This window comes from Leptonychotes weddellii, chromosome 11 (assembly GCF_054177405.1).
Source record: "Leptonychotes weddellii isolate Sample4059 chromosome 11, ASM5417740v2, whole genome shotgun sequence".
Taxonomy (NCBI): domain Eukaryota; kingdom Metazoa; phylum Chordata; class Mammalia; order Carnivora; family Phocidae; genus Leptonychotes; species Leptonychotes weddellii.
In genome coordinates, this window is record NC_138379.1 from 87,421,722 (window position 1) to 87,437,787 (window position 16,066).

Genomic DNA, 16,066 nt, shown 5'->3' on the forward strand with positions numbered 1-16,066 from the left:
CCACCGCTCAGAATGAGAGGCCATTTTCAGTGGACAGACCTTACTCTGGGAAAACAGGGCTTTAGGCAACTCCCTCCAGCCTAAAACTGTTTTCCCAACCCCTACCCAAAACAGGCCAGACAGGCTGGAGACCCTTGTTTTTGTGTCTCTAATCACCAGCTCAGACAGTGCCCTCTGGGCTGTTTGGACGGCATATCCCTTTTCCCTCCCAGGATCACTCTCTCTTTTGTTGCATTGTGAGAAAATTATGGCTGGGAATTTGATCTGGAGTCAGGTCAGCTTCCGGGTATGATCTCAGCATCCAAGTGTGAGCTCAGGGTGCTGTGACGTTGGGCACATCTAACTGAGGAGCTTTTTGTCTAGCTGGCTCTGACCCCCCTCCCTCCCTGCCCATCCCATTGTCCAGGCCACAGAATAGGGAGCAGCACAAACAAGGCCCTGAGATTTGGGTTTATTCAGCTCCACCCAGAACTAAACCAAAGGCTATGACACGTCTCAAGGGACCAAACCATACATTGTGGGCCATGCACTTTTCCCTTCCCCCAAGGATGCTGCTACCTCTGGGGTGGTGGGCAGCTGCTCATATCACCGTGGGAGGTAGAAAGGGGTTCGCCGCATGCTGGCTCCATGGCACTCAGGCCGCAACTCCGGTTGCCTCCTCCTCTTCCTCGGGATCAGGAGGTGCAGGGAGCAGAGAGATGTAGACCTCATTGACCTCTGTGTCCAAGTGTCGGCCACCCCGAGGGGCCTCCAGGTTAAGGATGCCATCATGGGAGAGAGCGGCGCGGACCCGCCAGGGGTCCACATCGGCAGGCAAGACATAGGTGCGGCAGAACTCTCGAGACACGAAGCCGTGGCGGTCCAGACGCTGGGGGTGCCGGGCAGACACCTCCAGCAGGTTGTCCACAGTCCTCACGGTCACCTCATCTGGGGTAAAGTGGCTCACATCCAGAAACGCCTGAAACTTGCCCTCACTGAGCCTAAGCTCAGAGGCCCCTGCCCTGCTGCCCTCCCCAGCTCCGGTGGCCCGGGGCCGGACATAGTAGCCGTGGTAGAGGGTGGGGGTCAGGATCTCTTCTGGCAGGAGGCCTGAGGGGCAGAGAGAGAAGGCAAGAGGCAGGATGAGGGAGAATGAGGTGGGAACAGGGTGAAATGAGGAGCTCAGGAGATGAGGACCCGGAAGAGCAGCCGGGGAGTCAGGACAAGTAGGCAAAGGAGGCAGGGGGACGCAGGGGCTACAAGGTGGCAGCAGGACAGAGGGGACTGAGACAGGGAATGAGATGGGGGTGGAGGAGGGCAACCCAAACGGGGACCGGTGGACAGAAGGGGAGTAAGAAGGCACAGCAAGGGGGACAGGGGCAGGTATCCGGGCATTGCGGGCAGGGCATCTGCAGCGAGGTCAGGAGCAAGGGGACAAGAACCCCGCTTGGCGGGGGTGGAGGGGGAGTCTGGGGTGGGAGATGGCTCGCCCCAGGAGTTCAGTTAAGCCCGGAGTGGGGTGGAGGCCAGTACGGCTGGGAGGTCAGCCCAGAATTTCAGGAGGTGGGGGTGGGAGGCAAGGGGGTGGCGTCTGTGCCGTACCTTCTCCGAAGCGCTGCTCACCCAGGCGGCTGGGGTTGGCAAATTCGTACTCGGTGGTGGCCGGGTGGGCATGTGGCACCGAGCGGCCCGACATGTCTGCAGAGGCGTCGGCGGCGCTGGTCCGAGGTGCAGCCCCAACAGAGCAGCGACCCCTCCAGCTGCCTGGAGAGCCAGGGCTCGGTCGGAGGTGGGGGCGGGGTCTACACCACCCAAAATAGTGCGGAGCCTCTGGGGGGGAGGGGCGAGGAGCAGGGCCCCTGAGCGCCAGCGACAAGTGTGTGACCAGCGCCGCCTGGACCCCCGTGCCCTCCCCCGCACACCCTTCAGCTGTCGCAGGCTGCCTGAGGGGACAGCTGGGGGTCCTGGCTGGGCAGCGAGCTGGGGAGGGGAGGCTGGCGCTGGACGCCCTGGAGAGGCTTAGCCGAGACCCTTACAGTTTGCACATTTTCCACACCTCCTCCTCTCCTTCTAAGTCCCATGCATCCTGTACCCTACTTCATAAAGCTCTCCTGGTTTTAACGTTCTGCGCGCTGCGTAAGGTGAAAGATGCAAGAAACTTTCCCACCCTTTCTTTGGGGTGGGGTGAAGGGTCTTCTGCCCAGATTAATGTCAGGGTCCTCTCCTGAACCCAGATCAACCCCGGGCACCACAGAGATGCCTGGCACTGACTTGTTGGTGATCACTGCTCTCCTCCAGGGACCCACAAAGAGTTAATGTCCCTGGGGCCCAGCCTAGGAAGATTCCAGTTCCTGCCCAGGCCCAAGATAGTTGCTGGCCCAATTCCCCTGGCACACTAGGCTGGAGAGGAGGAGGAGGGGCACGCCACCCGCCTGCTTGGGATTCCTGACTCCCTTCCAACTCCAGAGAAGGGGGGGATGCCACTGGGTGTGGACGGAAAGCTAGTGAAACAAGACCAGGACAAGTCACTGGCCAGCTCAGACGTGTTTGTATTTCTCTTTTCTTAGGTCAGTGAGTACTGGGTATGTGTCACACTGCCAAATCCCCGATCACAAGTCTCCATGAACGGGTGGTGAGCTGGGATAATAAAACTCCTGACATCACCATTCCAGAAGCTTCACAAGACTGCGTATATAAGGGGCTGGCTGTAGCTGCAGCTGAAGGAGCTGACCAGCCAGCTGACCCCCTCCACTCACCTAGCCACCATGGACATCGCCATCCACCACCCCTGGATCCGCCGCCCCTTCTTTCCCTTCCACTCCCCCAGCCGCCTCTTTGACCAGTTCTTCGGAGAGCACCTGTTAGAGTCTGATCTCTTCCCAACTTCTACTTCCCTGAGCCCCTTCTACCTTCGGCCACCCTCATTCCTGCGGGCACCCAGCTGGATTGACACCGGGCTCTCAGAGGTAAGTCTCTGCCAGGATAGGAGAGCTCTTCCTGGAACCTCGTAGAAACATAGCCACCTGCTCTCCTTTTTCTCCCTGCCTAAATCTGGCTATGTCTAAGTGTCTTAGGCACTTGCATGTCCACCAGTGAAGACAGACTAGGCTACTACTGTTTCTTTCCCCCGTTACCTGTTTGTATTTGATGCTCTGCTGTATCCTACTTACTGCATTTTTTCCAAGTGCTGTGAAGATTGCCCTCCATCCCCTAACTTCTAAGTAGAATGCCCCTTTCTGGTTTGGTTCATAGAGATCTACAGGGAAAGAGCTGCCTTCAGACCCCTTTGCTCACCTCTTCTAACATCTCATACTCCTGACAAATGTTAGCATCTCAAGTTTCAGTGTCAGGAAGCAGTCCTGCCTCATTCTGAGCTTTTCATCTCCACTGCATGGAGCTAGAGACAGCAAACACTATTTACTTTCTTTCTATGCCTTCATCTGTGATTTTCCAGGTTTCTCAGGACTGTGACAGGGCACCGACCTGAGTTCAAACCTAATGAGTAAAGAATGTAGGTCCAGTCTTGGGACCCCCACTTGTCCTAAAAGGGTGGGAGAATGGGGTGAACAGATAAGGTTGACAGAGCTGTCACAGAGAACACTGGTTTAAAAATATTCAAGTGTGAGTAAACAGGAGCTGAGTGAGCAAGGGCTTTGGAAGGACAATCAGGGCCAGCAGAACATTCCAGATTGAGTGGGTGGGGAACTTGGCAGAGGTCTGAGTAAGAAGAAGGGGCCTTTGTCTTACAGACAAATGGCAAGGCCAGGCATGGGGGTCAGAGAGGCAGTAGAAGCCATGCCCAGACCCATCCTCGTGATTGCTCCCCTGGGTGGCCGGTCTTCTCTCCTGTCCCTGTAAATAAAGTTTGGGTCTGATGACCACACGGTATGCTTTGGGTACCACTGTGGTGGCTCCCCTGAACCAGAGAGCCATGTTTATTCAAAAAGGGACTTTCAGCCAAAAACAGGAGGAAAAACTACCTGGATAGCAAGCAAGTCTGCAGAATGAAGAGACTGCACTAATGTCATCCACGTTCCTACCATCTTTTCTCCTACCCCTTCTTCTCCACCTTGCTATTTCTAGATGCGTCTGGAGAAGGACAGATTCTCTGTCAACCTGGATGTGAAGCACTTCTCCCCAGAGGAACTCAAGGTCAAGGTGTTGGGAGATGTGATTGAGGTGCACGGCAAACATGAAGAGCGCCAGGTGTGTAGCTTGTTTTCTCTTCTGTTCTGCTCATTCATCCAGCGCATATGATACGCCAGACACTCATCAGCCCCTGAGCCTGGCGACCTTCCAGTCTTAAGCCATAAGGGTCTGGGACAGAGATAGACCTGTTGTTGTTGTTGTTGGGGCCAGAGAAGTGAGTTTTGTTGTTTGTTTTGATTTGATTGCCTTAGATGGGATACATGGGATGTTTATTTCCCATTTAAGCCTGTGGTTTTTGGCCACCTTAGAATCACTAGGGGAATGAAGAAAAATAAATCCCAGTGCTTAGACATATCCCAGACCAATTAAATCAGAATTTTTTTAGGAGTGGGCCCCAGGCATCAGCATTTCTAAAAGCTCCCTAGGTAATTCTAATGTCCATTCAAAGTTGAGGACCACTGATGGAGGAATCGTGCTTGTTGGACACCTGGTTACTTTACGTAATTAAATGAGTTGTGTATACCCTGAAGGCTCTTGACTTTGGGATTTTTCGACTTTGCTTTTAGATGTTCCAGAATCCTCTCATCTTTAGCTCGTCTAAAAGGGTGAACTACTTGGTTTGCTTAAGTTTCAGAGCTGCACTCAGCAGCTAAAATCCTGGAGCCCATGTGGAAATCAGTTCATTGAGAGCCTGTCTGCATAAATGCTTGAGATTCAGCTGGTATAAAGGTTGGGGCAGGTCGTTTTTAGCAGAATTCTAGAGAATGAGGAACGGCTTCTCATTAACTTCTGGGAGGGTTTTTAAATGAGTCTGCTTCTTACCGATTATTGATAATTCAGATACTTGTGCATCAAACAGCATAATTTGAGGTCTTCGGGCTATTTCAGTTTTGCTTATGTGATTTAAGTTTGGATCATAGTCTCCCTGGATGAAGTGTTGTTGTTGTTGTTGTTATTGTTGTTTTTTAGCAGCAGTCCTGGTGGTCTGGGACATTCCTGAAGAGTCAGGACAATTTCTAGGCTTCCCAGATCTTCAATGCTGAATAATATTCCAGATCCTGGAGTCCCAACACTGATCTAAACCTTTGAGAAATACCCCTAAAAATAGCCATGCCTCAGTTTGGAGAGCTTTGCAGTTTTCACTGTTTCAAATTTCTCAGACTCTCATTGGTCGGAGTGACCACCCAGGCAACTTGATCTTAGCCCCAAACAGAACAGCTGTTTGGTTTTCTCTCTTGTTGCAATGGTGTATGGTCACACTTAAGGGGAAGGAGGATGTCTGAGTTCTCAGCAAGTGGTGCTATTTCCTGTTCTTATCTCTTTCCTCATTCTCTTGGATTAGGATGAACATGGTTTCATCTCCCGGGAGTTCCACAGGAAATACCGGATCCCAGCCGATGTGGACCCTCTTGCCATTACTTCATCCCTGTCATCTGATGGGGTCCTCACTGTGAATGGACCAAGGAAGCAGGCCTCTGGCCCTGAGCGCACCATTCCCATCACCCGTGAAGAGAAGCCTGCCGTCACGGCAGCCCCCAAGAAGTAGACGCCCTTTCTCTAACTGCATTTTTTAAAACAACAAATTTCCCTACCAGTGAATGAAAATCTTGTGATTAGTGCTGAAGCTTATTAATGCTAAGGGCAGGCCCAAATTATTAAGCTAATAAAATACCATTCAGCAACAGATAACTGTCTTGTGTTTGAATGTTTTGTGTTTTTTAAAATAAATGTACAGGGGCGCCTGGGTGGCTCAGCTGGTTAAGCGTCTGCCTTCGGCTCTGGTCATGATCCTGGGGTCTTGGGATCAAGCCCCATGTCAGGTTCCCTGCCCAGCGGGAGGCCTGCTTCTCCCTCTCCCACTCCCCCAGCTTGTGTTCCCTCTCCCGCTGTCTCTCTCCCTGTCAAATGAATAAATAAAATATTTTAAAAAATAAAATAAAATAAAAAATAAATAAAATAAATGTACAGAGCAATGCAGATCCATTTAATCACCGCATTATGATTGAGAGGACTCTGGGGATATTAGAGTCAGAATGGCTGTCTCCACTACTTACTAATAGTATAAATTTAGCAAGTCACTTAACCTTTCTAGTCCTTAGGTATTACATTTATAACATGTGGCACTGATGTGTACACTTATTATAAGGAGTAAATTAGGAGAAAACATAGGTAAAGCCCAAGAAATATCAATTCCTCTCTCTCTTCCTTCTTTGATTTTGGCCCTCATTTTCAACAACAAATCTGAACGAACTCTGGATAACAATGTATAAAAGGCCTTAGTGGGTCTCTGCAATTAATCACGTTGCCAGGCAGGGGGTGGTGCCCCCAAAGTTGATGTTTTCCTACTGATAAGCAGTGCCTTCAGCTGATTCACAATAGCAATAAATAGGACTTGGGTGATTATCACCAAACAAGCCTTTCAGCTGTAATCTCTACATTATTTAGCAAATACCTTTTTTTTTTAAGATTTTTTTAAATTTATTTATTCATGAGAGACAGAGAGAGAGAGAGAGAAAAGCCGGCTCCCAAGGAGCAGGGAGCCTGATGTGGGACCCGATCCCAGGACCCTGGGATCATGACCTGAGCCGAAGGCAGACTCTTAACCATCTGAGCCACCCAGGTGCCCATTTAGCAAATACCTTTTAGAAGTAAGACTGGGAAAGGGCACCTGGCTGGCTCAGTTGGTGGAGCATGCGACTCTTGATCTTGGAGTCCGGAGTTTGAGTCCCATGTTGGGTGTAGAGCTCAATAAATAATTGAAATATTAAAAAAACGAAAAGAAGAACTAAGACGGGAAACAACCAATTCGATGACCCTCCCCCTAAAAAAATTAAGTTTCAAAATTATAATTAATAATTGATCAATGAGTGATTCTATTATTTAGCTTACACAAAGACATATTACTCTACAAAAACACCCCCATTTCACTTGTGGGTCCAGACAAAACTTCTGACTCAATTAATGAAAAATAGCCCTGGTGTAGGTTATCCGGCATAAATGTTCACAGATAACTCCTATTTTTCTGTAGCAGCTTCTACCTAATTTCTTATTCTTTCGAGGACTGACCGTGAGGTGAAGTGAGATTCTTTCCTTCACAATGCCTACAGATTGGGGATTGGCCACGCTTTTAAAATATTCTACATGAGGAGCACCTGGGTGGCTTAGTACGTTAAGCATCTTTTTTTTTTTTTAAAGATTTTATTTATTTATTTGACAGAGAGAGACACGGCGAGAGAGGGAACACAAGCAGGGGGAGTGGGAGAGGGAGAAGCAGGCTTCCCGCTGAGCAGGGAGCCTGAGGAGGGGCTCGAACCCAGGATCCTGGGATCATGACCTGAGCCGAAGGCAGACTCTTAACAACTGAGCCACATAGGCGCCCTCCCAAGCGTCTGACTCTTGACTTCAGCTCAGGTCTTGATCTCATGAGTTGGGAGCCCCACGTTGGGCTCCATGCTGGGCATGGAGACTACTTAAAAAAAAAAATTTCTACACAAAACAGTTGCCGAAATTTTTCATGATGTAGGGGTGTGGAGCTAGGACAAAATAAATTGCAAATCTATAGAGGTTCAAAACGTTTTCTCCTAAAAAAAAGTTTTTTTCCTAATAGCCACAAATGCTGTAATCTAGACAGAAGTCAGATTTCTCTAAACTTAACAGCTAATTTTTGTGGCTGTGTAGCAGATGCTCTTGGCTGCCTAACCAACCTATTTACACCTTCAGGCTTGCCAGCAGCTCTCCAGATTGGTTTAGGTATCACTGTATTCTTCCTAACCATGTGCTTCAGGAAAGCGAATCCAAGCCACAGGTGATCTATCTTGATTAGCCCAAACCAATCATGGAAATTCCCTTCTCCCTGTAATGATGAGTCTTGAAAGGGCCATGACCCAATTGTGGCTACTGAGACAGGAGGAAAGTTTGCTGAAGATGCCTTTAGAAAAGGTTATTAGTTTTTATTGGTTGGTGTTTTTTTTAGAATTTATTTATTTGAGAAAGAGAGAGAGACTGAGTGTGTGTGTGTGCGGGGTGGGGGTATGGGGAGGTGTAGAGGGAGATAGAGAGAGAATCTCAAGCAGACACCCTGCTGAGAGCAGAGCCCAATGCAGGTCTTGATTTCATGACCCTGAGATCATGACCCTGAGGTCATGACCTGAGCCGAAATCAAGCTTAACTGACTGAGCCACCCAGGCATCCTGGTTTTTGGTTTTTAAAAAAGATTCATCAAAAGAGAGAGAGAGGAAAGGTGAGAAGGAGAGATTTTTTTTTCTTCCTCCAGATGTTGGAACATGAGGATGTGACACTCAGATTGCTGTAGCCATCTTGAAACCATGAGGCACCATCCATGATATGCTGAGGATGGCTAAGCAAGAAGGATGGTGGGACTCCAGGTCCTTGACGGGTCACTGAATTGCTAAATTGGCCAACTCTAGACCTTTCTTACTTCAGAATGTCTTGTGTCTTGTTTTTGTTTAATCTATTTTGACAAAGGTTTTATGTTACTGGTATACAAAAAAATCTTAACTGACAGAGGCTGAATTAAATAGTGTAAAAATCTGAAGAATGTCCTGAATACCATGTGTCAACTTTAATCATTTTAGTGAACTACCAGATTTCTCAGGCAGACATAATCTTAATGACTTGGTCTTAAATAAATCATACTTTGACTATTAGATCTTGATATTTATGTTTTTGACAAATTTGTTCAGAATGTGCAGGGTCACATTCTGGTGTATTTTTACTGAACTCAAGTTAGACTACTTCTTTATTGTTACTCTTTTCCAGATCACATCTTTTACTATGGCTGTTCATTGTTATTAGTGTAGGACTTTTCTAGTCCAGTATATTTAAGGATTTTTTCAGCACTATAGCTAGCTCATCCATAATTCTACTTCATTCCTTATATCTGAATTATGCCACGAGTTTATTGAGGCAATTCTATCATTTATTTTGTTTTTTTAATATTAGCTAACATTTATTGAGCACTTACTATGTGGTAGGCACTGTGCTAAATGTTTTAATTTTTTTTAACTATCAATTTTTTTAATAGAATAATTCTAAAAAAGGCCCATAGGGAATATCATCCTCAACAGGGAAAAACTGAGAGCCTTTTCCCTAAGGCCAGGAACATGACAGGGATGTCCACTCTCACCACGGTTGTTCAATATACTACTGAAAGTACTCAGCAGTCAGACGACACAAAGAAGGAAAAGGCATCCAAATTGGCAAAGAAGAAGTCAAACTTTCACTCTTTGTAAATGACATGATACTCTGTGTAAAAGAACCCCAAAGACTCCACCAAAATATTGCTAGAACTGATAAAGGAATTGAGGAAAGTTGCAGGATATAAAATCAACACACAGAAGTCTGTTGTGTTTCTATACACTAACAATGAAGCGGCAGAAAGAGAAGTCAAGGAATTGATCCCATTTACAATTACACCAAAAACCATAAGATACCTAGGAATAAACCTAACCAAAGAGGTAAAAGATCTGTACTCTGAAAACTCTAGAACACTTATGAAAGAAATAGAGGAAGACACAAAGAAATGGAAAAACATTCCATACATATGGATTGGAAGAACAAATACTGTTGAGATTGTCTATGCTACCAAAAGCAATTTACACAGTCAATGCAATCCCTATCAAACTACTACCAGCATTTTTCACAGAGCTGGAAGAAACAATCCTAAAATTTGTATGGAATCAGAAAAGACCCCGAATAGCCAAAGTAATGTTGAAAAAGAAAACCAAAGCAGGAGGCATCACAGTTCTGGACTTCAAGCTATATTACAAAGCTGTAGTCATCAAGACAGTATGGTACTGACAGAAAAACAGACACATAGATCAACAGAACAGAATAGAGAACCCAGAAATGGACTCTCAAGTCTATGGTCAATTAATCTTGGACAAAGCAGGAAAGAATATCCATTGGAAAAAAGACAGTGTCTTCAACAAATGGTGTTGGGAAAATTGGACAGCCACATGCAAAAGAATGAAACTGGACCATTTTCTGTCACAAAATGGATGAAAGACCTAAATGTAAGACAGGAATCCATCAAAATCCTAGAGGAGAACACAGGCAGCAACCTCTTCGACCTTGGCTGTAGCAACTTCTTGCTAGACATGTCTCCAAAGGCAAGGGAAACAAAAGCAAAAATGAACTATCAGGACTTCATCAAGATAAAAAGCTCCTGCACAGCAAAGGAAACAGTCAACAAAACTAAAAGGCAACCTTCAGAATGGGAGAAGATATTTGCAAATGTCTTATCAGATAAAGGGCTAGTATCCAAGATCTATAAAGAACTTATAAAACTCAGCACCCAAAAAACAAAAAATCCAGTCAAGAAATGGGCAGAAGACATGAACAGACATTTCTCCAAAGAAGACATACAAATGGCCAACAGACACATGAAAAAATATATAGACTGTTTCCAAAGCAGCTGCACCATTTCACATTCCCACCAGTAGTGTATGAGGGTTCTAATTTCCTGATATTCTTACGAGCACTTATTATTATCATCTATCTTTTGGGTTATAGACACCCGTCTAACTGAATTCTTATCGGTTTATAAGACTTAGCAAGTTGATGGTATCATTTATATGACTTAGCAAGGTGAAGAAGAAGGGGAATGCATCTAGGAAGAATGAACCGCGTGAAGTGCCTGACGTGCCTGAAGGCGTGAAGTGCCTTTAGGTTTGGCTGGGGCACTAGATGTATGGGGGAGGGGGTGTGAGAGACAAGGCAAGGGAGTTGGAAAGGGATTCTCCTAAGGACTTCGGAATTTATTTTGAGGGAAATAGAAGCCAATAAAGGGTTTTAACCAAGTCAGTGTCATGATCAACTTTGTCTTTTTAGGGTTATCCTGGGAGTAATATAGGGATTGATATGTGGGGACCGCAATAGAAAATAGAGATATCAAACAAAAGGTTCTTGCAGCAGACTGGGTGAGAAATAATGGAAAACTGGAACGTGGAAAAGGCAATAGGGGTGCCTGGGTAGCTCAGTCAGTTAAGTATCTGCCTTGGGTTCAGGTCATGATCCCAGGGTCCTGGGATTGAGCCTTGAGTCGGGCTCCCTGCTCAGCAGGGAGTCTGCTTCTCCCTCTCTCTCTGATCCTCCCCCACACTCGTGCTTTCTCTTTCTCTCTTCTCTCAAATAAATAAATAAAATCTTTTTTTTTAAAAAGGCACTAGAGGGCACCTGGGTAGCTCAGTAGGTTAAGTGTCTGCCTTCGGCTCTGGTCGTGATCCCAGGGTCCTGGGATCAAGCCCCACGTTGGGCTCCCTGCACAGTGGGAAGCCTGCTTCTCCCTCTTCCACTCCCCCTGCTTGTGTTCCCTCTCGCGCTGTGTCTCTCTCTGTCAAATAAATAAATAAAATCTTTCAAAAAAATAAAAAATAAATAAAAAGGCTCTAGAGATGTAAAAATGGGGGACATAAACAAGACATAACATAGAGGTAGAATTTACAAGGCTCCGCATGCTTGAATGGGGATGAGAAAGGGAGAACCAAAATAATTTCTTGGTTTCTGGTCTTGACAACTGTATAAAGTTACTATATAATATATAATATTAAAAATAAGAAAAAGCGGTTAATATACATAAAAGAGAGCTACAGAATTCACCTAGATATGGAGTACCTTAGGAGAGAATATAATATGAGACAGAAGGTTATGAATACAGTTGTAGGTATGTTGAGTTTGTGGCCCTTTGGGAATTCAAATGGAGATTCTCATAAGTAGTTGGTTATGTACCTCCAGAGCTCTGGAGACACATCCAGTATGGAAGTAGAAATTTAGAATATGGAAGGACATAGGTGAGAGCTACAGTTCTGGGAGTGATACTACCATTTAGGATTAGCCAAAAGAAGTTGGGGGATGGCCAAAAACAGAATCACTGGAAAGGCAAACTTAAGGGATTGGAAGAGAAAGATGAGCTCATAAAAGAGACAAAGAAGTGTCTCAGAAAGATTGGAGGAAAAAATATTTAGCATGACATCACAGAAACCAAGGGAAGAAAGAGGTGAGTAGTCAGGTCGATTATCAAATGCAGAATATAATAGTGAAATAACCTATGAGCTGAAATATCCAATAGATATAGCAAAACTTTCACCTTCATAGATACAGTTTCAGGGAAATGGTAGGTTAAAGAGTAAATGGGAGACAGATACCTTGATAAGAGAGAACAGTAAGTTCACATGTGATGCAATCTCTTTGTTACTAACACATAGAAGTGGTAGAATTGTTTTTAAGCAGAAAAGGTAAATAACAGTATGGATAAATTAATATGAAAATATTTAAATGAATAAAAATAAAATTCAGGAGAATGGGCATATTGGCCAATATTTGCAAATGATATAATCACCTGCCCAAACAACCCAAATAGAATCAGTAGACAAACTATTAGAACCAATAAAAGAGTTCAGCAAGTTTATAGGATACAATCTTAATTTATAGAACATTGTTCTGGTGATCTATTCCTGCATATCAAACTATCCCAAAACTTAGTAGCTTAAGAATCATTTTATTAGACCTTACTAAATTTATATAGCACAGGGCTCAGCCGGGCAATTCTTGAGCTTCTCATGACATTGACTGGGGTCAGTTGGTGGTTTTCAGGCTTCAAGATGACTTAACCCTCATTCTTTTTTTTTTTTTTTTTAAGATTTTAGTTATTTATTTGACAGAGAGAGCAAGAGAGCACAAGCAGGGGGAGCAGGAGAAAGAGAAGGAGAAGCAGGCTCCCTGCTGAGCAGGGAGCCCGATGCAGGGCTCGATCCCAGGACTCTGGGATCATGAGCTGAGCTAAAGGCAGACGCGAACCATCTGAGCCACCCAGGGGCCCCTTAACCCTCATTCTTGATGTTTTGGCGAAGATGGTTGGAAGGCTGGGCTCAGCTGGGCCCCTCTCCCTCTCTTTGTAGGGAGAGGGGCCTTTCTATAAGGTATTTCCATCAGGTAGCTGGACTTATGGGCTCCAGGAGGAAGTATTCCACAAGACAGGAGGTGAAATCTGCTAGTTTCTTAAGGCCTGGGCCTAGGAACCTGTATAGAGTTACTTTTGCCATATTTTTGGGGTCAAAGCAGTTGCAGAGTCTGTCTACATTTAAAAGGAAGGGGCATAGACTTCCACCTTTTGATAAGAGGGGTGTCAAGGAATTTGTGGCCTTCTTTAGTCCTCCACAGAAGCCGACAGAAAGGGACAAGAATATATGTGTAATCTCTAAAATTTATAAGAGATTAATAGCATTAGTACCTGGAATATACAAAGAACCCTGCAAATCGGGAGAAGGACAGGGCGCCTGGGTGGCTCAGATGGTTAAGCGTCTGCCTTCGGCTCAGGTCATGATCTCAGGGTCCTGGGATCGAGTCCCGCATCAGGCTCCCTGCTCCTTGGGAGCCTGCTTCTCCCTCTGCCTTTCTCTCCTGCTCTGTCTCTCATGAATAAAAAAAAAAAAAAAAAAATCGGGAGAAGGACGGCTGCTCCAATAAAAAAAAATTGTGGACAGTGACTGTACATATGAAATTTATAGAAGTGGAAACCAAAAAGCCAACATGCATACAAAGAAAGGCTGAAAATCATCGGTAGTCAGTGAAATGCAAGTCAAAGTAACAACAAGCTATCATTTTACAATAGGCTTTTTCGATGTTGCATTAGTGATATTTTGGGCCAGATAATTCCTTGATGTGGGGGCTCTTCTGTGCATTGTAGGATGTTTAGCGGCACTCTTGGCCTTTACACACTGGATGCAGTAGACATATCAGTTGCAACAATCAAAAATGTCTCTAGACATTGCCAATTGTCTCCTGAAGGACAAAATTGCTCCTAGTTGAGAACCACTGCTTTACACACCTATCAGCGTGGCAAAAAATAGAAAGTTGGTTAATGCTAAGTACTGGCAGAGATATGGTGACATGGGAGCCTCAGGCATTGCTGGTGGATGTGTGGGCAGCACAACCATTCTTGAGAACAACAGCCAATTGAAATATACCATTACCTCATCACCCGGCAATTCAGTCTCTATAAAGAGCCATATATGAGGATGTTCTCTGCAGCTTTGTTTGACAGTGGGGAGTTAGAGGCAAATTACAAAGTGGTGGCAGAACGCTCCACCTAACAACAAAGGAAAATACTTTTTTTTTTTCAGTGCACATGGAACAAGAAAAACCATACATTAGGCCACAAACAAGTCTTACTAAATTTTATTTTATTTTTTAAAAGATTTATTTATTTATTTGAGGGAGAGAGAGACAGCATGAGCTGGAGGGGGAGAGGGAGAGAGAATCTCAAGCAGACTCCACATTGAGCACAGAGCCCAATGTGGGGCTCGATCTCACAACCCAGAGATCACGACCTGAGCCAAAATCAAGAGTCATCACCCAATGTGGGGATTGAACTCACAGTCCCAAGATCAAGAGTCATATGCTCTTCTGACTGAGCCAGCCAGGTGCCCCTTAAGAAAATGAATTTCTTAATTCATTCTATGAGGCCAGTATTGCCCTGATACCAAAGCCAGATAAAGATATTACAAGAAAGGAAAACTACAGACCAATACCCTTTATGAATATGGATGAAAAAATCAACAGTATACTAGCAAACTGATTCAGCAGCATATTAAGAGGATACATTACAACCAAGTGAGATTTATTCCTGGAATTCAAAGTTGATTCAACATAAAAAAATCATGTAATACACCATAATAACAGAATGAAGGGGAAAAAATGATAATCTCAAATGATGCAGAAAAAAACTTTTGATAGAACTCAGTATCTTTTCATGATAAAAATACTCAACTAGAAATAGCAGGAAATTACCTCAACAAAATAAGACCATATATGAAAAACTCACAGCTGACATCATTATAGGAGGTGAAGACTGAAAGCTTTTCCTTAAAGATCAGGATCAAGACAAGAATGTTCATTTTTACCACTTCTATTTAATATATTATTGGCAGTTCTAGCCAGGGCAATTAGGCAAGAAAAAGAAAAGCATCCAAATTGGAAAAGAAGAAATGAGATTACCTTTGTTTACAGATGACATGATCTTACATGTAGAGATCCCTAAAGATTTCACAAAAAATTCTATAGAGCTAATAAAGAAATACACCAAAGTTGTAGGATTCAAAACCAACACACAAAAATCAGCTACATTTCTATATGCTAATAAAGAATAATTCCAAAAGGAAATTAAGAAAACAAATCTATTTACAAAAGCATCAAAAAATAGTGTGGAATAAACTTAACTAAGGAGGCAAAAGACTTATACACTGAAAACAATAAAACATGGCTGAAAGAAATTAAAGACACAAATAAAGGGAAAGAAAGACATCATGTTCATGGACTAGAAGACTTAATATTGTCAAGATATTAATACTACCTAAAGCAATCTACAGATTCACTTCAATCCCTATAAAAATTTCAATGTTTTTCCAGAAATAGAAAAATTCACCCTAAAATTCATATGGAATCTCAAGGGACCCTGAATAGCCAAAATCATCTTTAAAAAGAAGAACAAAGTTGGAAGACTCATATTTCCTAATTTCAAAACTTATTAACAAATTATAGTAATAAAAAAACAGTAGGGTATCAGCATAAAAACAGATATACAGACCAATGGAATAGAATACAGAGGTCAGAAATAAACCATCATGTATATGGTTAAATGGTGTTTGACAAAGATACCAAGTCCATTCAATGAGACAAAGTACAGTCTTTTCAACAAATGATCCTGAGAAAATTGGGTATCCACATGCAAAAGAATGAAGCTGGACCCTTACCTTACACCATATAAAAAGTTAATTCAAAAAGGATCAAAGACTTAATTATAAGAGCAAAAACTGTAGAATCTTAGAAGAAAACATATGGGAAAAATTCATAATATTGACTTTGGCAAGGATTTCTTGGATATGACACCAAAAGTTTAGGCAACAACAGAAAAAATGGA

At 44.0% G+C, this 16,066-nt stretch overlaps 2 protein-coding genes across 2 annotated transcripts; one reads left to right on the top strand and one right to left on the bottom strand.

The window, feature by feature from the left end:
- Positions 1-435: 435 nt before the first annotated feature.
- On the bottom strand, positions 436-2,422 carry HSPB2 (heat shock protein family B (small) member 2). Its single transcript, XM_006739202.3, has 2 exons — positions 1,582-2,422; positions 436-1,089 (listed from the first exon to the last, which is right to left on the bottom strand). Exons 1-2 carry the CDS (start codon positions 1,673-1,675, stop codon positions 635-637), a joined length of 549 nt encoding a protein of 182 aa, XP_006739265.1. The 5' UTR covers positions 1,676-2,422; the 3' UTR covers positions 436-634.
- Positions 2,423-2,566: 144 nt separating this feature from the next.
- Positions 2,567-5,817, top strand: CRYAB (crystallin alpha B). The gene is made up of 3 exons (XM_006739203.3): positions 2,567-2,945; positions 4,063-4,185; positions 5,471-5,817. The coding sequence occupies exons 1-3, from the start codon at positions 2,745-2,747 to the stop codon at positions 5,672-5,674; spliced, it is 528 nt and encodes a 175-aa protein (XP_006739266.1). The 5' UTR covers positions 2,567-2,744; the 3' UTR covers positions 5,675-5,817.
- The last annotated feature ends 10,249 nt before the right edge of the window (positions 5,818-16,066 follow it).